This window comes from Talpa occidentalis, unplaced genomic scaffold (assembly GCF_014898055.3).
Source record: "Talpa occidentalis isolate TD23 unplaced genomic scaffold, MPIMG_talOcc4v2.1 talOcc4.8, whole genome shotgun sequence".
NCBI lineage: Eukaryota > Metazoa > Chordata > Mammalia > Eulipotyphla > Talpidae > Talpa > Talpa occidentalis.
The window spans coordinates 7,752,690-7,778,142 of NW_023605194.1; the positions used below are offsets into that span (position 1 = coordinate 7,752,690).

Sequence of the window (25,453 nt, forward strand, 5' to 3'; positions counted from 1 at the left end):
TTTTATGCAATTTTAACCTACACTTTCTGTTTCTACATGTCTAAGCAAACATTTTAATGTGTAGAATCCAGATTTATACTTAACATATATATTTTACATATATAGTGGGTAAATGGTTGCTAGTAATGTCATCCTCCATTGCTATATCCCAGGACAAATCATCAAAGATGATAAGTTTATAACTTTTTAAATATGTCTTTAAATGTAATGTAACAATGTCTTATAGTAGCCATGAAATCAGCAAGTTACCAGAATGTTCATGTTGTTTCCCTTCAGAAGGTAGTGTTTCTTCTTATTTATGGCAAGTTGCACCCTGTCAGTGACAACTTTGGTCCAACCATTACTAGATTTTTCCATAATGGTGTGCTTAACCAGTCACAGCAAAAAAAAAAAAAAAAAAAAAAAGTCTAACATTGATCATTTTGGCAGTACACATGTGAAGGGCTTAATGTTCCCCAGTGTGCTGGGTAAAACTCCTGGAGTAGGACCTTACTAGAATGGGTGTTATATGACTATGATAATACCAGTCCCTTCAGTTCTAAATATCTTCTAAGTTCCATCATGATTTTGTAACCCGTGAGTTGATTGGAAGAGGTGTGGTGGTTTACAAGATGTCTCTTGATTATTGATTTCTAATTTAATACATATTGGTCAGAGAATGTGGGTTGCTATGCTACCAATCATTAGATGTGTAGAGACACTCACTTTATGACCCAGTAGGTTAAATTTTTGTAAATGTTTTACATATTCTTGAAAGAAATGTCTTTTCTTCAGTCATCAAATGCAATGTTCCTTATGTATCCATCAATCAGACTTGGTAGTTGTGTTATTCAAATCTTCGGGTATTCTAAAGGGTTTGATTCCCTTTGATCTGTGTATTTAGTTTCTTGTGGCTGCTGTAACAAATTACCACATACAGGATGACTTAAAACAACAGAAAGTATTCTCTCACAGTTCTGGAAGCCCAAATCTGAAATCAAGAGAGCAATAGGGTTGCATTCTCACTGGAAGCTCTAGCGGAGATTCCATCCTTTGCCTCTTCCAGCTTTGAGAGACTGCATCACCCCAATTTCTGCCTGTATACCACCTCTTACTCTTCTCTGTCTATGCCTCTTCTGTCTTCTCTTTGCTCCATCTCCCCCTGCCTTTTTCTGAGGACAGTTGTTAGTAGGCTTATGTCCTACTTGGTTATGCATAACCCAAGGGGATTTCACTTTTAATAACTAAGTTATAAAATAACACAGTTTCCAGGGATTAATTAGTACAGGGACCCAGCTTTTTGGGGGTTACAATTCAACCCACTGCGATCTATAATATTTAGTGATGTATGTGGAAAAGCACTTACTCTGTTGGTAGATTTCTCTTTCTTTTTTGTGCCTTTATCAATTTTTGCTTTGCCTATTTTGTGACCATGTTATTACAGACACATTTATGTATCTTCCTTGTATATTTTTTATTATGTAGAAACTTTTCTTATTCACACAGACACACCCTACCTAGAAAGTTTATGGATGACAAACTATCAGTTGTCTGAAAGACTATGAAGTTTTCTTTCTTTCAGCCCTATTGTGCTGGGCATTCTGAGGTTAGTCTTTTACCCTGTAGCATTTCACTCAATTGTGTTTTAATTAAAAAAAATTTTTCCCTTTTTTTGTATTCCCCCCCAAAATTCCAGGACACGTTTCAGGTCCAGGTAGTAAAATAAATAAATAAAAAAAAGTATATACACCATTAATTTATATGAGAACTGTCTGAAATTAAATGATTCTAAATGATTGGTAACAACTTTTAGTACAGAATATATTAGGGAAACATAGGTAGACAAGCTGAAGCAAATGTGGACACTGAGATACATCAGAGACACAATTTCTCAGGGACTGAAGAGATTCTTCTCCCCACACTAATTACATATCTGGGGAAATATTTATTACCTACTAGCTTCAACGTAATAATCGATTTTCCAAGGCAACTTCCTTATCACCAGTATCTAGAATGAGCAATAAACAACACATATTCTCATATAATATGCTGCTACGGCTATAATTCGAGAACGCAGATCTCCTCTGAGGAAGGGAAGAAATTAGAGCTCATCCTCTTTCTTCCACCCCCAAGCCTCTCACGGGTGTTTGTAGTCACATTTGCAAAGCAGCGTACTTGGCATTTCTCGCTTTAAAATGTCTGGTCTCCGTGTGTGGCGGCGTTAAGGAACATATCTCAAATGCATTATTTTTTTCGCTAACCAGCGACGTTTCGCTTTCTATTCTCGTGTTTCTGGGTTTGCATCCAGCAGGCTGAGGCTCGCGGTCAGGCGCCTCAAGGGCCGCCCCGGGCGCTCCCACCCATTTAGAAAGCGCGACCCGGGCCCTCCGGCGGCCCCCGGGCTCCGTCCTCGAGCAAAGGCCGGGCTTCCAGCACCTGTGCGGCGCGAGGGCCCCGAATCCCGAGAAAAGCACCGACAGCGGCCCAGAGACCCCGCCGGGCCGGGGGGCTCACGGCCCGCACCTTCAGCGCCCGGCCCGCTCCCTGTTGTCCTGGTAACCAGAAACACGCAAGCGCAGACAAGCTCCCTTGTCACGTGAGGCCGAGCCGGGGGCGGGGCCGACGACGGTGCTCCGGGCCCGTCGCCCCACCCCTCCGGGCGCGGGGCCGTCGCAGGCCGCGGAACCTCTGCCCGCTCGCGTCCGGGCGCCTCCCGCCTCCCGCCCCTGGTCGCTGGGCCTTCGCGAGGCGCGCTCCCCGCACCACGTGCCCGCCTGGCCACGCCCCCGCCGCCCTTTCCAACTGCCTGTTGGGCGCTGCCGTAAAATGTCGTGAGCGGCGCCGCCGCTTTACGGCTGCCTCTCCCAGCCCCGCGCCCGGGAGCGCCGCCGCCGTCAGCGCGTCGCCAGGAGCCGGCCCCGCGGCGAGAGAGCGGCCCGGCGGCCGCTGCCCCTGCCCGCCGCCCGCCCCGGCGATGTGAGTCGAGGCGGCCGCCGTGCCCCTGCCCGGGGTAGAGCCGGGCGGCAGGTGCCTGCGCGGCGGCGGGCGCGGGCCTCAGGATGGAGGAGAGCATGGAGGAGGAGGAGTGGTGCAGCTACGAGGCGATGATGGACGACCAGAACCACAACAACTGGGAGGCCGCGGCGGACGGCTTCCGCCCGCCCCCGCCGGCGCCCGCCGCGCTCCCGGCCCCGGCGCGGGAGCCCCCGGGGGGCCGCTGCTGGCGGCGCCCGCGGGCGCCGTGGACAGGAAGGGCCCCAAGGAGGGGCCGCCGCCGGAGCCCAACGGGGTGATCATGATGCTCAAGAGCTGCGACGCGGCCGCCGCGGCCAAGGCGGCCCCCGCGCCCGCGCCCGGCGCCACCATCAACATCAACACCTCCACCTCCAAGTTCTGTGAGTGCCCGGCCCGCGCCCCGGCGCGCGGCGCCCGCTCCTTTGTTCCCGGCCGGGGCTGCGCCCCCCCCGCCGCCCGCCGCCCTCCCCGCGCCCGGCTGCGCGCCTGGCCGGCCTGGGGGCGCCGCGGGGTCCCCCCCCCCAGTCTCCGACGCGACCCCGGTCGCCCCCGGCCGCCTCGGCGTGGGGAGGCCCCTCCCCGCCCCGTGAAGTTCCACTCGCGGACGTGGAGGTTTGTGAAATGCGCTGCCCGAGGCCCGAGGGGCCTTTCAGTATTTTATTTTATTTTATTTTTGCATCCAGAGAGAAAAGAAATCTGGCAGCTCGCGCTTTCAGCTTGTCCGCGTTACACAAGTCAGGAATGAGAAAGTTGACCCATATACCTGCGCCTCGCTCCCGCCTCCTGCGGCGCACGCCGGGCGCCCGGGTAGGGGGTGTGGGGGGGGGCTTTGGAGACACGTCGATGCAGCGGGAGCTGCCACATCCCGTTGGAAGCTAATAATGTATAAAATTACTTTCCAGAGCCTGCCCTGGAGAGTCAGCTATTAAGCATGTTCACAAATCCAAGATTCTCTTGGATGTTGAACTTCAGGTTAGGGGTCCGCCGTGAGGCCCAGCTGCAGGCAGAAGGAGTCAAGACCAGAATCTGTTTTGCAATCTGAAGCTGACCCAGCCAGGATGTATGTCCGCTGCCCCAGCGAGGACAGGAATAAAGTGCTTTTGCTTTGGGTGGGTTGTTTTGGAGGTGGTGGTGGTAGTTATTGACCGTCACAGCCAGATTTTTCTCTATTAATAACTGCAAGTTTTGAATGGCATCTGGTAAAGCAACTGGCGATTTCATTCCTAGTTACTAATTTTATCCAGCGGTACCAGTAATTGTCCAATTAGTTGTGCAGAGAATGTTTGCCTTGATTCGGATGTATAGTCACAGCCTTACACATTTTCTTGTGTGTGGTTTGGTTGGCCTTCACCGTGCTGCTTCAGTCAGAGACATAGGTAGCGATGGTTGGTCAAATTTACACGCCACTTTTACCACACTCTGCATACATAAGAAACTGTTTATATTACATAGTTTGTGTATTGAAGTTTATGTGATGAAATCAGACTTTGGACGTCTGGCAGGGTGACTAAATGCTGAAGGAAGTTTACTTTAGTGTTAAAGCATAGTTCACTTGGGAAAATTCAAAAAACACCGTAAAACTAAGAGCAGATATGTGAAGTTAGTAATAAAAGAAAGACTTATCAAACCAGAAGATTGTTCTGTAAGGATTTGTAAGCTAGGCAGAACTCCGGTAACACTGATGAAGAAAAAAAAGCAAAGTCAATGAGTGAAAAAATGGGGAATGACTACAAATGAAATTTCTTAAAAGAATTTGATGAATTACTGTAGGTTAATTTGAAAGCCTAGGGGAAATGTATAAATTCTTAAAAATCTACAAAGCTGCTCTCAGAAGAAATGGATAACAAATTCATGAATTAAAAAATATTTAATAAGCTGACTTTTAAGGAGAAAACTTTGACACTTTAATTGGAACTGCAGAGGGCCTAATAATAAATGAAAAAGTTCCCTAGCTCTTGGTGTAAGGTGACTTAAAAGAATGTCAGTTTTCTCCAATTTATCCAGTCAGCCAAAATACTATCAAATTTCTAGTTTGACAAACTCAGTAACCTAAATCTAAGAGTTACATGGCAGGTGGGATAAAGTTTATGAATAGTTAAATTAATCTTAAAGATTTGTTTTGGTGGGGTTTTTCCTTATCAAAAAGATCCTGACCCAAGGTTGTAGTAAGAAGATTGTAGTATCAATGCGAGGCAGAAAAGCAGACTGGGAGAACAAATGAAGAGACTTACCTGTGTGTTCAGGAACGGAAGCTAAAGGCGGCCTCATAAATCACTGGACAGGTGAGTCATGTTTAGGGAGAGCGCCTTCTGTTTGTAAGAAAAACAAACCTACCGCCACAGACAGCATGGACTTTAGATAGGTTAAAGACCTAACCTAAATGTGTCAGGATAAACTGTGAAGTTAATGGAAGACCTCATTGAAGAAGTCCTTTGCCTAGGGACTTGGATGGACTTCTTAGAGCTTCAAAAACGGATAAAGGTGAAAAAGTAATAACTTTGGATATATACAAATTGAAGATTTTCATTCAGCAGAAGCTGAAAGAAGTCACTTGCAGTCACTAAAATTGGCAAGGATTATTATCGAGACAAGGAACTACACAGCAATAAAATGGACAAAAAATACTTCGCAGAAAAAAACAGGCTGAGGGTATTAACTAGTTTACAGAATTGGAAATCAAACAAGCATAGAAAGAGGTGTTTGAAATTATTAGAGAGGTGCAGATTAAAATAGCAATGCGATGTGTACCCCACCTGTCGGGTTGGCAAAAAGTAGAAATCTGTATGGTAACAAATGTGGGGACAGGGGAAAAGAGGATTTGCTAGTAGGACTAACAGCATAGCAGTGGGCGTGTGAGGTGTGAAGATGCTCCAACATTCTGTGGGCTAGTTAACGAATGACAGCTGCAGAGTCGGAGGCTGGGCTGTGACAGTGAAGGTGTGCTTCAGGACTGTCGGATGAAAAGAGCTTCTGGTGGTCTGTTTTTGGAAAAGACTGGAAAAGCATTTGTTAGTGTGATAGATGCACTCTAGGTCCCAGGGAATGTGTTGATCTGTCCTAGTACAGACCCTCCAGGAACAGCAGCTACGGTTGCAGTCTCCACTCGAACTTGATTTGCCAGTAATCCCATTATTCTCCAAGCCCTTTCCCCTCTTTGCTGGCCAGATAGGCTCGTGAAACTGAAACCAGGCTGTCCTGACAGTCACCATCTCTGTGTCGTAAGTCTCTGAAGTTGCTCTCTTCCTATGCAATTTCCAGAAGGGTCTGCTGTTGTCTTGGGTTTATTATTTTGGTAGGAAGGGGCGGACCTAGGGGATTTTAACCATTAGCCCTTATTTCATAGTTGATAGAGCCTTTAACTGTAAATTCAGGAAAAGCGGGTCGGAGAAATTACGGGCTGGGTCCCTGAATCCCCTGGGCCCGCCGTGAGCGGGATTGAGGCCAGCACACTGTTAATCACTGTGACACCACAACCGATCTCAATGGCTCAGCACAGTGACATTTGGTCCCCAAGGGTTAGCATTGGCTTAGAGCCAGTGTTGAGCAACCCCTGAAAAGCCCAAGCGATTCTTTCTCAAATGCGCAGCCTCCTTGACACGTAGCTGCGTGTTCTGTGGGAAAAGACGAGGAGGAGGATGTTTAAGTTTGCTCTCGGTGGGACTTTATTGAGTCCTTGGCGGACCCCATCCTTTCCTTTATTCCGGAGGCTCTGTGTGTGCCGGCAGGCTCCGTCTGGGCGTGGGCGGGGCGGGGGCGGGGGGGGGGGGGGGGATGTCGTAGCGCTCCATTGTGGCTGCTCAGTCAGACCCCTGCTTGATATGCCTCCTTCCCCCCTCTTCCCTCTCCGTTATACAGCTTGTCATACAGCTCGTGCAATTCCTGCCCGTCCCTTGTTCCTGAGGACGCCATGGTTAGCCGTCACCAAAGAGCAGGCCACTCAGAGACTTCGAGGATAGCCACACCCACTTCGTAGCCCAGGGTTAAGTGTCTCTGGGGTGTCAGACTGTGATTCTTACTATCCTGCTGAGAGTAGGGAGCCCCTTTTAATGGCAGTATCGCCCATCTTTAACCCAGAACAAAAAAGGGACAGCCAGGACAGCATTTTACAAGGATAGTTTTGCATTCTCCAGTGTACTTACTTCCTTGGTGAAGGGGCTCCTCAGAGACAGTTTAAAAGTGTGTGTGTGTGTGTGTGTGTGTGTGTGTGTGTGTGTGTCTATGTGTATGTCCATGCTGGACATGATAGACATCCTCTCCCTGTCTTTATGAGTCTGGATTCATTCCTCCATGCACTGAGGAATTTTTGATGTCCTGACTTCCTTCTTTTTTCTTCCTCATTTCCTTGCCCTTCCTCTTTTTCATTTCCTATTTTCTCCTACACCTTTTCTCCTTCCTCTTCCATTTCTATTCAGTAAAGTGTACCCATTTTAGATATGTAGATGAATGAGGTTTGCTTCATGTAACTGGTGTGGGCAGCCTAAAAGCCCCTTGCTGTCGTGACTGGATGCTGGCGGAAGCCCGGAGACTCCTGCACCAGACAGCAAGTCATCCATTCCTCGGTAGAGCTGACAGCATGGAAATCACCACGTTTGTGCAGTTCCCTTTACCGCCAAGAAACCCGGGGCGCCACACGGTATGGCGGCCATGGATGTGCCCTCAGTGGGCTTGTATTTCAACTGAATAATATTAAACTTGGGGCATTTACTCCTTTTATAGAAAGCAGCAAGGAAGCCAGGGGGAGACCTTACTTCATCTTTCAAGGTTGTCAGCTACAGAGAGGTCGAGGTGAAGAGCAGTTGGTCAGATCCTGGTGGTCTTTGCACAGTCAGCAAGCCATGTAGGAGTCCCAGGGGCCCCTGGAGGACTCTCTGCAAAGGCGACCGCTGCAACTGAGAGGACATTTCTACCAATGAGATGCTGCTTATGACGTTTTGCAGCCAGTACCCCTGTCCCTGGCCCCAGACACTGACTGATGTCCTTTCTGTTTTACTGGTTTTTGTGTAAATGGAATCATACATTCTATGTTTATCTTTGTTCTTTTTTGCATGCATCAGCAATACCTTTTTGTGACTGAGTTTTATTTTTGATATGCCACAAATTATTCATTAGTTGGCGATTACTTGGATTGTCTCCAGTTTTGACTGCGATGAATAAAGCTGCTATCAAAAATGCACACGGTTTTATGTTGATGTGGTTTTTCGCATAATACCACCGGCTTCATCGCCTATTACCTGTGTGTTTATGAGTGACTATCAAACTTTTCCAAAGTGGTTGGTTGTACGTAATCATCTCGACCAACAAAGTATGAGAATACCAGGTCGGTTGCGTCACATGTTTACTGGAAACTTCTAGCCTGTGGGCTTCACATTCTTGATACTGCTAGTCTTTCTGGAGGGTGAGTAGTGGTATCTCAGTGTAGTTTCATTTTGCATTTCCCTTTTACACTTGTAGTGGGCTTCATGTTATTGGCCTTCCAGGTGATTTTGTTCGAGTGTGCTTAGATCTTTGGCTTATTTATTGTGTTGTGTGTTTTACCGTGTGGTGAGAATTCATTATAAGTCTTGGCTACATGTTATGCCAGCTAATACGTCTTATCAGTGTTTTCTCTGTGGCTTGTCTTATTATGAAGAACAGAAAGTTTTAAATTTATACCTGCATACTTTTTTGTTGTTGAAATTATTCCTAAAACTTTTTAATAGTTTGTCGCTGGTGTTTACGGACTGTTCAGCTAATCAATATTTTTGTCTGCTTATGAAACCGTTCAGTCTTGTTTCTGTTTATTCTGTAGAGTCACTGCACATGATGCCACTCAGGCACTTGGAAAGAACTGGAATGATTGTTACTTGATACCTTCCTTTTTATTGGTGTCTTTTCATGTGTGGGGGGCGTGGGTGGGGTGTGTGTGTACAAGATACATGCTGGTAGCCTCTGAAATAGTGTGTATGGATAGAAAGTTTCAGGTCTTGCATATCATAAAATGCTGCTTTCACATTTTATTTTGTTTTATTTTTATTTATCTATTTATTTTTAAAGATTTATTTATTGATACAAGCACTGGGGTACAGGCCAGAGGCTCGGGAGGGTGAGAGAATTCACGAGAGACAGAGCAGGTAGAAGAAGAGGCAGAAGGACCGAAATACACTGCTGAGGGGAGCAGCAGGCGAGGCAGGAGAGGTGTGTGGCGCCATGTGGGAATCTCCCTGGCCCGCCGGGAATGGAACCGGCGCTGCAGAGGCTGTGGACAGTTTCACTGCGCTGTGCTCAACTCGCTTGCACCACCGGGGAGGTCCTGCTTTCACATTTTATTGACAGTTTGACTGGCTGTGAGATTATTAACTGAAAATAATTTTTCCTTGGAATTTTTAAAGTGCTGCCTCCTTCACTTTACGTTTGAAGTGTTACAAAGGAGAATTCAGTTGACTTTTGAGAAAATTTCTTCCATATTTTCTTATATTAATGTGTCGGTATTTTTCTTGCTCTGCTTTTTCTCTTTTCACTTTTCTCTGAAATTATTAGTCAGATGTGGAATTTTTTTTTAAATGAGTCTGTTAACTCTTTTTCTACATTCTTTTTCTCAGTGGTTTTGGAGCATTCCTTGATTTTTTTTTTCCTTATTGGATTTTTTTTTAAAGCTGTATTTTTAATTTTAAAGGCATTTGAATTTCTTCTTTCACATGATAGTGTTTTTCATTTTCTGAATATAGCAAGCTTCTTTTTTTGAACGTAAAAAATTTTCTTCTGTTCTCTGTTTCTACCTTTTCTTCTGTCTGAGACTTCCTGCAAATCCTGGTGATTCTTAGTTATTAATTCATATTTAAAAGTGAAAAAGGCTAATTGTTGTTCTTTGTTTATAATAAGGGCCTTGTCAGGTGTAAGTGTTGGGATTCACTTTAGGCTAATTGGATGCAGAGCTGCTGCTGTGCTGAGAAACTGTCAGATGTTAGTATATGAATGTCTTTTCCTTGGGACTGTCCAATTTCTTAAGGAAAGACTCTTCCTTTCTGGGAGAATGTTGGGGGTGGGTAGGTGGAGCAGAAAGTAAAAGTGTGTTTCTCCTGGTGGTTGGCATTCCAGAATTAAAGAGAAGCGGGGTGAGATATTTGAGCATCTACTACAAACACATACCTACCCAGCAACCCACGTAACTGTGTCTTGGCATCCCAAGCTGTTATCTTTGGTTTCCGCGCAGAATAACCCTTCTCTTTTCTTTCTACTGTTTAGTCTACAGACATCCAACCCCCACCTCCCTCCTTGCAGCACCCCCGCCATTGCATCCTTTCCTCAAGTCTTGAATTTCTCAGGGTCTTGCAAGGCAAGATTAGTTCCTCCTCAGTAGCACTTACTGCCTTATAGCTGCTACTTTAAGGTTAAACTTTACTGGTTTTGATGGCATGGAGAGATTGACTTGTTTAAATCTTACAGGAAATTACAGAATTTTAAAATTGGCAGACCTGCAATTAGCATGGTTTACACCTGTGTAATCGCAGTTGAGCAGATATTTTCTATTGGAATTTGAATATTACGGGATTTTGGATTAGCTGGAGTTGAAGCCATAGAGGATGTGTTGATAGCCCTTGATCTTTTCATGCACTATCTCTTATATTCATTTCAGGAGCTATGTCACTGACTGAAGTATGATATTGTAATTATAGAAGAATGTTGCAGTAACTATTCTAAGAAATGTAGATGTCCATCTGCTGGTAGGTTGTGCTGGTTTTTGGTAGGGTGATGAAGTCTACTATTCTAGCACATTTCCTCAAATTGAGAAGTCTGGATTTCGAGCCAGTAAAACAGTAATGGAATATATTTCCTATAACGTCTTATGGTATTTTGGGGGGGAAAAATGAGTTATTTGAAGCAATACAAAGCAGGTTATATAATTTTATATTTGTAGTCTTACAAGCCCTGTCTGGGCCAAAATGTTTTCCTTTTATTGGTGGGGGTGTAGGATGGGGTGGGGTGGAAAACATAGGAACCCTTTGAGAAAATCTTAATGAGGAGTAAAAGAAAAGGAAGACATTGGTGTTATCTAGTTAGTTTACATGAATGTAACTCGTGTTTACATAGATGTGAGAATGTTATGAAGAGTGATTTCTTAATGATCAAAGTAGACTTTTTTTGTTGTACATAGCTTTTAAATTGAATTATGCAAACTACAAGTTCTAAAACATAGAACTCCACATACATGCACACCTGAAGCTTGGCAACCTTTTATTGTTTTTTTTGTCCTCAATAAGAAAAAGATATTTAAAGTATTTGGTAACTTCTTTTTGTTATTAAAGTACTAGACATACAACATGTTGGTTTCAGGTGTATACTGAAATACTGTCTACTACAGTATTTCCCATCAATTCTCAGTAATTTTTCTAATTTCTAGTATATTACCATGCTATACACTACATCCCCATGACTCATTTATTTTATAACTGGAAATCTGTACTTCTTGATATGCCCTTCACCAATATCACCCCAATTCCTCTCCCCTCTAGTAACCATTAAACTCTTCTTTATATCCATAAGTTTTGTTTCATAGATTCCACATGTAAGTGAAATCATACAGTGTTTGTATTTCTCTGACTGATCAGCCCAATATTCCTCAAGATCTATTCATGTTATTGCAAATGGCAGGGTTTCCTTTTTAAAGGTTGCATGGTATTCCACCATAGGTATATACAACTATATAACACTTTTGTATTCCTCTATCGACGGGCACTTACATTATTTCCAAATCTTGGCTATTGTAAAGAACACTGCCGTGAACACAGGGCTGTTTATCTTTCTGAATTAGAGTTTTTGTTTCTTTCCGATTAATACCCAGAAGTGGAATTGCTGTTGGTAGTTCCATTTTTAATATTTTTTTTAAGATTTACTTATTTTTATACAAGAGCTGGCGTACAGGCCAGATGCGTGGGAGGGTGAGAGGATTCAACAGAGACAGAGCGGGGAGCAGAACAGACAAACAACTGAAATACACTGCTGAGCGGAGCAGCGGGTGTGACAGGAGAGGTCTGCAACATTATGTGGGAATATTCCTGGGAATATTCCGGGAATCGAACCGGCGCTGCAAAGGCTGCAGACAGCTTCACAGCACTGCACTCAACCCGCTGCGCCACCGGGGAGGCCCACCATTTTTAATATTTTGAGGAATTTCCATACTGTTTTTTCCATACTGTTTTTTATAGTGGCTGTGCCAATTTGGATTTTCACCAAGAGTACCTGGGGTTTCCCTTTTTTCTACATTCTCATCAATGTGTTCATTTATTCCTCCCTCCCTCCCTCCCTCCCTCCCTCCCTCCCTCTCTCAGTGCTTTTTGATGACAGCCAATCTGACAGATATGAGATGATATCTCATTGTGGTTTTGATTTGCATTTCCCTGGTGACTTGTGATCTTGAGCGTCTTTCATGTGCCTGTTGGCTATCTATATGTCTTCTTTGGAAAAATATCTATTCATATCCGCTGCCCATTTTTTAAATCAGGTGATTTTCTTGTTACTGAGTTATATGACTTTATATGTTTTGGATATTAACCCCTCATCAGACATATGATTCGCAAATATCTTCCATTCAGTCGGCTGCAATTTCATTTTGTTGATGATTTCCTTTGCTGTGCAGTAGCTTTCTTGTTTGCATTAGCCCCATTTGTTTATTTTTGCTTTTGTTTCCCTTTGGAGATAGAGCCAAAAAAATAAAAAATAAAAAAACAAAGCTGTGATTGATGTCAAGGAGCTTACGTCCTATATTTTTTCTGTTTTTGTGGTTTCAGCTTTTACATTCAAGTCTTTAATCCATTTTGAGTCACCTCTGCATGTGCTGTGTGATTGTGGTCCAGTTTCCTTCTTTTGCATGTGACTGTGCAGTCTTCCCAACGCTGTTTATGGAAGAGGACGTCCTTTCCCTGCTGTGTATTCTGGCTTCCTTTGTGATGAATTATTGACCCTAGGTACATGGGTTTATTTCTGGACTCTGTTCTTTTCCCCTGATCTTTGTCTCTCTTTCCTATTTTGATTACTGTAGTTCTGTAGTATAGTTTGAAATTAGGGAGATTGAGGCCTCTAGCTTTGTACTTGGTAACTTCTTTTATTTTTTTTTTTAAAACAGGGCCGTTCTCTTAGGAGCAACTAATATCTCCTTTGCCAGTATGAAATTCTTTTCTTTTCTTTTTTTTTAAAGATTTATTTATTTATTTATGCAAGCACTGGGTACAGGCAGAAGCGCAGGAGGGTGAGAGAATTCACCAGAGCCAGAGCGGGGAGCAGAACGGGCAGAAGGACCGAAGTACACTGCTGAGGGGAGCAGCGGGCGCGGCAGGAGAGGTCTGGGCGCCATGTGGGACCCTCGCCAGCAGCTGGGGATTGAACCGGTGCTGCAGAGGCTGCGGGCAGCTTTGCAGCCCAGCACTCAACCACTGCGCCACTGGGGAGGCCCAAGTTATTTTCCTTTTTGAGAAAAATACCTGAACTTTTAAAAAATAAAAATAAAGATTTAAGCCCCACTTATTTATTATAATATACTACCTTGCTTTGATTCTGATTTTTCTCTTCCCGCTTTCTTTTCTTTTATTCCCAAAGCAATCCATCCTCCCTCCTCCCCCATTATGCAGGCTTTCTTCTTGGTTTTCAGCTTCCCTCTATTCATTATTTGATAGTCTTCAGTTATCCTCTTGTGCTGGGGGAGCAGAACATTGTCCCAAGTGGTAATGTTTTGGCCAGCACAGATTTACTAGATTGCTTTTGGTAGACAAACACAGTGGGGTAGCCAGAGTCATTGTTTTGTTTTTTTTTAAGATGCTGTAGGGTAGGTAAAAGGTATCAGGCTTTTCTGCCCTCCCGCCAGTAGGATAGATGAGGGAACCCTGTGGTCCTGAATGCATGCCTGATGGCAGGCACCTGGAGTGGGTACACCTGGGCTGAGAGACTGGACTTTTAAGGGCAGCATCACGGGGACGCCAGCAGAAGCCGAGAGAGAAGCAAGAGAAGCAGAAGCCGAGAGAAGGCCGGAGAGCCCAGATAGAGTGAAGACTTGCTGGGGGCTGGGAGGCCTGCCAGCCTCCCGGCCCCTCAGCACCCCTGCCTGCTGTGTACCTGGTAAACCCCAATAAAAGCCTGCAAAAGCCACTGAGGACTCTGACTCCTCCTTTACCTGGTCTGCTGGATATTAGAAAACCTGCACTGTGGTCTTCCTGCCCTTACAGATGGCATATGCTAGCCAGAGTTAAATAGAAAACCCAGAGTGTCACCCCATTCTGTCATATTATCTATTGTTATTAAATATAGTTAATCTAAGAAGTCATTGTGTTTGAGGTATAATTTAGCCAATTAAATTTTACTTGCGTCATAATTACCATAACTGTATCTTTAAGGATTCCATTCTAAATGAAAGCAGCTCTTTTGGTGGGCAGAAGTATATGGAAAAGTAGTGAGTCTTTGATATGAAGACAGTCTTCATTTGACTTTCCATTTCAAGTTGTTCAGAATCAGAAATCATGTGCTAGCAATTGATGTGGTTCTCAAACTTTAGCAGCCATAAGAATCAGCCTGGAGGGCACACACATTTGTGTATCATGTCAGTCATTATGTCTGTCCCCCCCTCCCTTACTCATTCAGTGATTCTGAGTTGCACCTGGCAGTTTGCGTGTACAATGAATTTCTAGGGGATGCTCATGCTTTTCTGGGTATCTCAAGTGGTTGAGAACCACTTACATAGTGATCAGTGTTTGCAGCAGGCCAAGAATGAAATAATACTTGCTATACTTTCTGAATGTATCCTCCCCTTACAAACAACAACAAAAACAGCTCAAAAGGACTATCAAATAGGAATTACCTGGTTTGCTTTTACCTGTGTGAAATAAAATAGGCTTTAAGCTTTAATTCCAGAACTAGTAAATAGTATGCTTTGGACTGTTTTTATATTAAGCATTTATTTTGACTCTTATTGAATTAATTTACTTCACATCTGTAATTGAGTACCTGCCATGTGTGAGTCACTCTTTGGAGCTGGGGCTGTAGCAGTGAATTTCTCTTCTGGGGGCTTCTGACTAGTTTGAGGGAGATTGGTAATAAAATGTCAAGTTTTGGTAAGTTAGATATATTGAACATAAATATTCCTGCTAAATTGTATAGCTGTAGTATTTTCTTATTTATTGGCAGCCTGATAATATTTCCTGAACTTTAGATCCAGCTATTCCACAGGCTTTAGACCTTATTTTAGTAAAGGTCAATTAAACTATTTTCTCAGTAGTACTTATGCCACATGAACTTGATCTTCCAAATATGTGTTTCTAGGGTTAAGCTTTGCAGCATGATGTTTTGAGAATGCGAGGGTTTTAAAACGGTTTGAACTTGAATGTCTCTAGGGGCACTGCATTCTCCACTGTGTTGACTTGTTCACTTTTATCTTCAGAAGGCCTGCTTTACTAAATGCTTATGTTAATGGCCTGGGTCTTGTAAGCATTTGATTTTTTAATGCCTTTAAACAGTTTAAAAAGTAGTGCATTATTTTCAAACTAGAAAATCTAATATAAAATTTCATGCCATTTAGTGGTGATGTTAGTGTTCTTTAGGTTGCATGCTTTATATTTCTTTGGGTCACTGTGAACTTTGTGGGCAGAGTTGAAAGTGATTATATTTCTCTAAGGAGGATCTAGTTTTAAAATTCAAGATGACACACACACCCGCGCACACACACTTTGAGGTTGTATGTGTCAGATGTTAAATAAGCCAAACCAATTGTAAATTTTTTTTTTTTTAAATCAGAGTGGTTACTCTTCAGGTTGAGGTTACCAAGGAAAGGTTCCTGGTTGTCATTTTAAGTGTTAACTGTAGAATATGATGAAACACCTTCCTAATCTTTGGCTAAGAGTGTATACGGTTCATTCTGTTCATCAAGCTATAACCAATACCATAGATGTTTGTCTGTGTTCTGCAGTTCTTTTGCTATTGTAATGCAGATTGTCTGGTCTCCAGAGAAGAAAGCCTTAGACTGTTCAGGCTGCTGTAACAGATTGCTGTGGACTCAGTGGCATATTTATTTCTCACAGTTTGGATGCTGAGAAGTCTACGATCAAGGTGCTGGCAGATTTGAAGTCTGTTGAGAGCCTTTTTCCTGGTTCATAGAAGGCAGTCATCTTGCTGTGTCCTCACAAGGGGCCACTCTGGGGCTCTCTGGAGTTACTAATCCCATTTATGGGGGCTCCACCCTCATGGCCTAATTACCTCCCAAAGGACCCACGTCCTGATACCATCACACTGTAGGTTGGAATTTCAACATGAATTTTGAGGATACAGACAATCCCTAACAGCTGGCATGAAAGGCCAACTGAACTGACTTCCCGGTTATTTTTCAAGTAAAAAATATTTGTGGAAACAGATGTATATGGGTTTAATGTATATGTTTGAAAATAAAGCTTTTTTTGGAGGTGAAATAGGCTTTAAGATTTCCTATGGTGATCCATGCCTTTTTCACTTGGGTTTTAGTCTTTTCAAAGATATTTTAAAGCTTATGAAAGACACTTGAGAGGCATGGGCGATCACTGCTTCTGGAGTGGGGCTTTCACTTCGAACTTACAGCTGTAGAGCTCAATATTTTAGTTTTTTTTCCCTCCTTATCTTTGACTGGGTGATTTGCTAAAGTTGAAGTCTGTGTTTTAGAAGTAAAAGTCCCCCTAACTGTAGCCCTGGAGCTTCTTGAACTTAGTGGCCAGGCAGCCCACATGTCGGGTCTACGCAGTGCCAGCAAGCATCTGGCAGGTTCATTATGGATTTGGGCAGATGGGTCAGCAGAGTTTCGGAGCCTTCAGTGGGTTTTACAGGCCTTTAATGCTCTCTCAGGGAACTGGGTGCATAGGCACACCAGGCAGGGAGGCTGGCAGGTGTCCAGCAGTGGGTGTGTGTGTGTTGGGGGTGGTGGTGGCAGGCTGGCAGGCAGGCAGCCAAGCCACCCAGCCCCACAAGAATCTTTACTACAGTCTTCTCTGGGCGCTTTGGCGTTTTCTCTCAGGCGCGTGGCCTAGCTGCTCATCCTCTCATGGCCAGTTTCTGACAGCACTGTATCTCCCTGGCCTCTGGCTCAGGTGTGTACACGCATGAGTGTGCACCCATACCGCAGGTGTTCACAATGAGGTACATGTGCCCCAACCCCACACTCTCAAGTGCCTTCTGTATTAACATGATCAAGGCTGCAGGTGATCCAGGCTGCCAGAGGCTAGTGGCGTAAAAAGTCTGATGAACCCATTTACCCTACATTTGGTATTGAAATTTTCTTTCTGAGTGTCACTTCCCTGCTTAAATCTCAACTCTCAGTGTAGAGCAGGAAAGTGGCGTGGTTTAGGCGATACACTGGTAAGGGGATTTGGGGATTCAATAACCTAGACTCTCCTTTTTTCTTTTTTTTTTAACTGTTTTCTTTGAATCCTTCTGAAAGCAGAGTGGCAATACTTTGGAGCTGCTGTGTGACACTTCTCAGTATCTCCCCAGCTGGCTCCCCTGTTCACAGGACAGCAAGCTTCAGGCTTGGGAGGTTCGGCCGGCTTTGGCACCCTGGTGGAATTTAATAACACCGCATTTATTTCTGTATTGCCTTCTGTCTAATGACAAATGATATTGCTTTTTTATTTTTGATGGGTTTCTTTAAAAAAAAAAAAAACAAAACCAAAAAACTCCAGCATTTTTAAGCACAAAGGGGCGGTACTAGGAGGCGCCCACAGAGGGGTGGGCCAGCGAGACAGGGAAGGTCAGCAAGCTGGCGAGGAAGCCAGCGCTGTGGGTGAGTGGAGCATCAGCCCAGTGGGGAGTTCTCGGAGTCAATGTAGCACCTGGCCCTCAGCCTGCTCCCACCTGCCGGCCAGGGGCGATCCTGGGGTGTTTACACTGAATTCTCATCAGGCGTATTGCCACCAGGCACTTCCTGTGGGCAGAGCAGCCCTGGCAGCTGGAGAGAATGCCGAGGCAAATAATGGTAGGTGTTGACAGTGACCTTTGTGGACAGAGTAAATGGGTGGGGCACCAGCAGTTTCTGCTGCACCCCAAATATGCTAAGCTTCGCCTACATTCTCCTCTTCTTGGTAAACAGCAACCCCATCTTTTGATGCTCTGGCCAAAAACTTCAGAGTCACCCTTAACCCCGTCTCATATCTCACATCCAGACCACATCTTATCGGCTCTACTTCTAAAATGTATTCAAAATCTGACTTCTCTTCTGGCCCTCACTTCTACCACATGGTTCAACCCCCCTCCCCTCTGTCCCCCATCAACCCCACTGCCTTCCAACTTAGGGTGCTCCTAACATAGCACCTGGAACGAGCGGTAGAATTACACTGCACACATCAGATTGCGTCGCTGCTCAGCTCGAAACCTTCCAGATGCCTCCATCTTACTCTGAGTAAAAGCCAGGCGTCGTTGCAGTGGCCTGTAGCCCTCCGCTCGCCGCCTGCCGCCTGGTGCATGTCTGACGTGCGTGCGTGTAGGCCTGTGTCCTCTGTTCTTGGCCTTCCATGCAGTCTGGATGTTCCTTTCTTTCCCCTTCCCTTCCATGCAGGTTATGGGATTCGTTCGTAAACTAGGTTTATTTGTCACAATTTGCATTGTATCTTTACCACTACATCCTGGCTGATTTTTAAAATGAAATTTTCCTCAGTAAATCTTACTTTTATAGTGTGCAGTTCTCTTGGTTTTGACAACAGCGTGGAGTGGTGTATCCACTATCATGGTTCCATGTAGAGCATTTCATTTCCCTGAAAACGTTCCTGTTGCAGGGAAAACCCTACAAGGAAACTGCCCTTCTCCCCACTTTCCAGCCTTTATTTGGTGTCACATGAGATCTTAGCCTTTTCGGCCCGATTTTTCTCCTAGCAGAATGCATTTAAGGGTATTCATATTGTGCGATCTTACGAAGATTACTGTGTAAACCAGCAGTTCTTTACTCAAATGTCCTTTAGAATAAATTTATTAAAGCCAAAAATGAAAAAGTGAATTGATTTAAAGAAAATTGAACAAAAATGATAGGGGCGGTGTGGTACGTAGGAGAAACATCTTGAGTAAGATTTGGAGATCATCAGTGTGACACAGACACGCTAGGGGAAGGCTGATTTATCTGCTGTACCTCCACCCGTAATTAGCCATCTACTCTGGGGAAGGCAACCCTTTGTTCTTCAGTTTCTGGTAAAGTGATCAGTAAAATACCCGATCTGGCTGTCAGCGTAAGACACCAGCATCTGTGGGGCTTTGGGCAGCTCTGTAGCTTTAGCATTCTGTTGCGAAGCAGCTGGTCTCCAAAGTTGTTAGGATCAGCACTTAGGGATGCTTTCTTAACATGTAAGGTGCTTTCTTAACCTGTAGTGAGGAAATTAGAGCCAGCCGGCAGGAATGAGGTAAGCCTCCAGCTCAAGGCCCTAGTTCACGGAGGTCCTTCCTGCTGGACTTACCAAGCGTGAGATGGAGCGAGCCTGAGTGGGAGCTGCGGTAGTGCCTGGGGCTCCAGTGGTGCGTGATAACCTGCGAGCTCTGGCAGCCGCTTTTGTTACTGTGGCATCTGGACTTGAATGCCCATAGTTCTGTCCTTAGGTAGGTCTCAGTGAGAGAGAGTGATTCGGGGGGTTCGTAGCTTCCCAGAGTCTCACTGTGGTTCCTGGACGAGGCCGTCTTGTCACATCTTTGACAGTCTGTGCGTGTTTGAGACACCTACTGCTAATAGAAACTTACAGGAACCCTCAAGGAGACCACTGATGTTTACTGATTTGGTTTTCGTTTTTAAAGATGGACAGACTCATAGTAATTCCTTTTTAAATCACAATTAATGACTTCTTAAAATCTTTGATCAGGTTGCCCTTTTGTTTTTAAATTGGAAATTGAGTTGTCAATGTGAAATCAGTAATGTTTTATTTACATGTGACCCATAGTAATATTTATTTTACTTTTTACTTGTAGTAATGAATGTTATAACTATTGAAGATTATAAGAGCACATACTGGCCAAAATTGGATGGTGCCATAGATCAGCTTTTAACCCAGAGTCCTGGTGACTATATCCCCATATCCTATGAACAGATATACAGGTAAGTCAGAGTTAATTTGTCTGGGTTTGAGAGGGTATGTTGGGTTCTTAGCCGCTTGAAATAGGACAGTATGTATGCAGAAAACATACAATACGTAAGATGAAGCTCTCAGCTATTTACAAATGGAGGTTTGGTTAAAACTGTTTGCTCAAAATTGGTTTTCAAATCAAGATTTGAATTAACCCCACTCAGACTTCTTCCCACTTCAGCCTGCCACCCGTTATAGAAAATAAAAAACTTTGGAGGAGAGTGAAAAAAGGCAAGAATGACAGTGAAATAGGTATTTTTAGCTTCCAAGGAGTCTCTAGCTTAGTCTGTTGATGTTTATCGACACAGTTCTAGTTTTGGTTATTTGTTCCCAGCTCCTGGTAAATGAAAGCAGCACAATAGGGAGGAATTGGTGTGTGTGGGGTGTGTGTGTGTGTGTGTGTGTGTGTGTGTGTGTAATATCAACTTAGTGATGAGGAAGAAGTGACAACTGTTACAGCTGTGATTGGTCACTTAGTTTAAGCCTGAAATTATTTGACCTGTGCTGTATATGGAAAGTGTGCTTTTACCTTGGGTGGAATTAAGCACTTTAACGCTAACTTAGTTTTTCTGTTGTTTTTCTCCCTGTAGTTGTGTGTATAAATGTGTATGCCAGCAGCACTCAGAACAGATGTATAGTGATCTGATTAAGAAGATAACTAATCACTTACAGAGAGTTTCAAAGGAGCTGCAGGTAAAGAACTGATTGTGTGGGTTTTGCTTCCTTGGGATCTTCGACTGTTTGGAATTTGCTTATGTAATATATATATCTAGATGCTATTTAATTTGATTATGATGTAAAATTATAAATATTTTCTAGGTGAATAGTGATCAAACTGTCTAATCTTTGGAGTAGATTGTTAATATGAAAATTTGATGAAATCATGAAAATTTTTAGATTGAATTTATTTCAGACTTTAACTGATTCTATTTATTACCGTGATAATGTTTCTTTTATTTTTTCTGTTAAGTTCAGGATTTGTTGACTTTTATACTATAAATGTGTATGTTAATTTTTTTCTAGAACCTTTTTTAAAAATTTGAAGAGTGGATTACCAACTAGTTTCTAATATTTGCTAATATAAAAACTGAAGCCAACATCTTGTTGATAAACCCTCTAAAGATGACCGTTATCCCAGCTGTAAAATCTGGGGCAAATTATGGAAAATATTCTGTTTAAGGAAGTACTGGGCCTCTTGATCCCCACTCCACCCCTCCCCACCTCAGAAAAGTTTCCAGTGCTTGAAGGTCAGGTACTATCTTTATGCCAGGACCAGATCACATTTTAGTGCTGGAGTAGAAATGACAGATGTGTAGAAGTCACCCAGTGATAGATAAGCAGGGCCCACACCTGGCAGTCCCACAGCAGGAAAGGGTGCTAGCAGTCTGAAATCATCGCTTCTAGCAAGTGCTGGGCATGATTTGGGCTTGGATGTTGTTCATCTATCTTGTAAACTGATGTGTCTTAGTGTTAACCCCAAATGATTACTGTACCAACTACCTTTTTTTTTTTTTTAAATTATAGCCAATGCTGTGTTTTACCGTAGCCAAGTAAATGCTTTCTTCACATTTTTGTCTCTAAGTACAAACATATTTAGTGCCTAGGCATTGCGGATAACTTTAGCTGTAACTCAAGATTGGTGCATTTTAACTTTAAATGATGTGCTTACCAATTCTTCACCCCACTTTCTCTCTGAATTCCCACATTTGTATAATTTATTGTCAGATCCTGTTTGCTTCCTATTTCTATCTTGGTTTTTGTTCTCTACCGTCCATTTGGTATTATCCAGTTCAGGCCACCATCACTTCATATATTTTACTGAAATGCTCATCATAGCTGGTTGCTCTGACTTATTCTTGGATTTCAGTCAGAGTGACTGTTTGCCTCTCTGCTCCTGCATGCTGAACTTACTTCAGGTCGGTAGACATTTCATGGGCTCTCTCACCTTTTGGCCTTTGCCATGTTAACTTGACTGCTTGGCACATTCTTTTTTCCCCTCTGCCTTTATTATTTGGTGAGCATGAACTCAGTCTTTAGGCTACACCTTAGACATTATTTGTTTTGGGAAACATCTTGTTCCCTCAAGTCTGGGTTTGGGGTCCCTCCTACACCCACTACGTTTTTATAGTTCATCATGTATTATAATTTCTTGTTTACCTGTTTTCTTTATCCTCACACTCTACCTCCTATCCCTCCTTACTCTGTTCTGAGAGGGCAGAATTTTTCTGTCTTTATTAGTGTGTTGTCATTACCTAGTCCAGTCCTTGATACTTACGAGGCATTGAATACTTAGTGAATAAAATGTATATTGAATGTCTACAAATAAATATTTACCATTTGTTGGATAGTGAAAGGTGTTCTTGTAGGACTCTGAGTGTGAGCGTGCCTTTAACTTGAAGCTGGGAGGTCTTTCAGGTGCAGGCAGTACCAGAGCTTTTATTTCCGTAGGCCAGCAAAGACTCAGTGACCTCAAAAAGGACTGTTTTAACACTGTTTTGCTATTATTGAAATGTCAAGGATTCTTCTAGAGCAGAAAGCAAGCCATTTCTGTTCAAAATTATAAGGATTAAAAATGTTACTTGTCTTGCTTATAAAAGTTGTCTGTGAAATGTGAATTGGAGCCACGTAATGTGCATCAGACCTGTGCTGTGCCTTCCCTGTGGGTCATTCGTTTGACTGAGAGCAGGGTGATGTGCTGAATTTGTCATGTTGCGCTTTCTGCTTGAGTAGATTTTTCTTATATTCAGTTTTGTAACACTGAAAGACCTCTTTTCATTCTTATGGTTAGAAGATTATTGTGAAAATCTTTTAAAAATTGGGGGGCTATAGCATTGTATTATCAGGCTCAAACTAATTATGGTTTGGGAAGACAGGGGCTACATTTTTTGGCATGAGTTTTCGAAACCAGTTATCAATAAGTTGAAGGTAAACTGTTGGCCACACAGGATCTCTGAAATTCAGAGTGTTTCTGAGCTTTTGGAGGGGGTGGATTCCCGTCAGTATGTGAGAGCTCAGTTACTAATAGTACTGCAGTGAGTAATCAATCTTGTGAGTAATTTATGAGGGCCACATGGGGGTCTCCAAGACTTGTACCTGCGTGTACTTCTGCCAGTTATGTATGTATCAGAGTGCTTGTTTCCCCGACCCTTACCAAGGCAGTGGACTGTGAAATTAAATAACCTTCGTTTTATCTTAATGCAGGAATAATTCTTATTAAAAATTAAAACATAGCTAGAGAGTGATAGCTCGACATATGTTTATTGGTAAATGTAAAAGCAAGGTAAAATATAAAACCAGGAAATTTAATTTTCAGAGTCACTGCATGTCTCAGAATTTAGCAGTATGGCTTGTGAAAAAAATCTTACTTCACATGAACCTTTTTGTCAGATTATAGAGTCTAGCTATTATTAGGTAACAGTGGAGTAGACAAAAACACGGGGCACTGGGCTTTTTGTCTTAAGTCTGCTGCCCAGCAGCTTCTTGTGATTAAAATGCTAATATCACCTCCTGTAAATTTTCTCAACACCAGATGAAGTGGCTTTATAAGTTTTAAGATATTTTTCTTCTACTTCCTGCTTGGCAAAGGCCACTTCATTCTTTTTTCCAGGCATGCACCCATTTGTGTTGTCTTCCTGGAGCCTTTGCACTGCCCTCAAAACAAAACAGAACAGGCAGTTGGAACTTCTGCTTCTGTGTACTCAGCATCTTGGCAGTAATAGCTCTGTTAACTCTATAACACAGCCGATTGTGCTACGTTGTTTCTAAAACTTCCATGTCTCCCCATTGTACAGGTGATCCTTTGAGGCTAGGGACTCTGTTTTGTCTTTTAATCTTTAGTACCTGACCCAGTTACACCTCAGCAACCGCTTATTGAAGGTTGGGCAACCGAAATTTGACCTATCCTGGTGGAAAGGGTGGCGTAATTAGCCTTGTATGACCACTAATCTTTTTGTTTTCTCAATGCTTACTCATTTTCTTACTTTATTGTTCAGTTAATTCAGTTCATTAATTGATTGTAACAAGTATGTGGTACAATCCCGGGGAAATCTCTGCTTTGTAGAGGCTTTCAGGTAGTTTCACTAGGATGAAACAATAATACAGGCCAGGCCTGGGGCCCAGAGCAGTGTTTCTGGGTGGAGCCTTTTGTTGGCAGCTCTGAGTTTCGAAATGAAGTACTGTTACTGTGAGCTGAAACCAGAATGTGGCGATGAATTGCCTTTGGCAGATAGTCAGAAATTTAGCGTTGGGGTTGTTAAATCAATGATTTGGACCTTCAGGACGGCAGCCTCTGTCTTTCAAGGGCATCTTAAAATAGCTGCTGGTTTGTCTAGTTTATATTTCAGTGTGACTTCTCTCTCACAAGGTGTATGTTCTTGGAGAGGCTGAAGAGTTTATGATATAATCTTCCCTATTCCCCAGTTATTCACTTAAAAACTAGAGAATACTGTTTTTGATATTTTAAAAGATTATTTTAATTTGTTCAACCTAAAGGTTTGCATAAACAGCATAATCTAATTGCTGCCTCTTTAAAAAGAATGTGGCTTTCATTTTGGAAAGAATAACTTTGCCATCACTTCAGTAACTTTGAAAAGTTTTTATTGTTTTTAAATTAATAAAAACATGTAACTAAACTATATGTAACCCCACTCAGTTTTCTGCTTACTGTTATTTTTTGTACTTGTACATCCATACTTTTTTACTTACTGTTTTACTCACTATGGGATTGTTTGAACTGTGACAGTATATTTTGCCTTAGTTTTTAAAAAAATCTACTTCCCTCTATATTTAAGTGTGATAATGAAATTCTCTATTTTATTTTCCCTTTTTATGTCTCAAAACCCTCCAAATGTCAGTTTCCAATTTTTTTTTTTTTTGATATAACAATGAACAATAGAAATAGAACATGATAGAGGGAAAATTGGCTAGTTTAGTGAATGATATTCTGGTTAGTTTTGGAGACTTTTAGCAGTCACTGTTCTTTGGGTAGGGGTCAGACTAGGGTGTCCAAATGCCTTGGGTTTCTTCTTAGGGTACCTCATATTCACGTCTGACTTTACTTCTTTATTCAAGTCAGTTTCATTCTCAGACTTGAGGTTTCACATTCATCTTTGACCCCTTTTTTCTCCCTCACTTTTCTCTAGGTGAGAGTCAAAGTTGATAGAAATCTTTAATTTTATTGGGTTCTGCCCCCTTTTGTTCCCATTGTTGTCATCCTTTGTGTGTCACTTATTACCTCATGCTTGCACTAGTGTCATGTTCGCCTAAGTGGTTTGTCTTTTAGTCTTTTGGTTGAGTAGTCTTCTAAAACTGTTAATTTGATGGGCATACACTCTTGTTCAAAAACCTTAAAAACTCCCTGTTGCCTTTCTCAGTTAATCGAAGTG

At 42.9% G+C, this 25,453-nt stretch overlaps 1 protein-coding gene across 1 annotated transcript in view; it reads left to right on the forward strand.

The window, feature by feature from the left end:
• Positions 1-3,003: 3,003 nt before the first annotated feature.
• CACUL1 (CDK2 associated cullin domain 1) overlaps positions 3,004-25,453 on the forward strand; it is a 51,625-nt gene continuing 29,175 nt past the window's right edge. The window contains 4 exon segments of the mRNA XM_037497616.2: positions 3,004-3,192; positions 3,195-3,374; positions 19,915-20,041; positions 20,660-20,762. Coding sequence (XP_037353513.1) covers positions 3,039-3,192; positions 3,195-3,374; positions 19,915-20,041; positions 20,660-20,762 — 564 coding nt within the window. The 5' untranslated portion in view covers positions 3,004-3,038.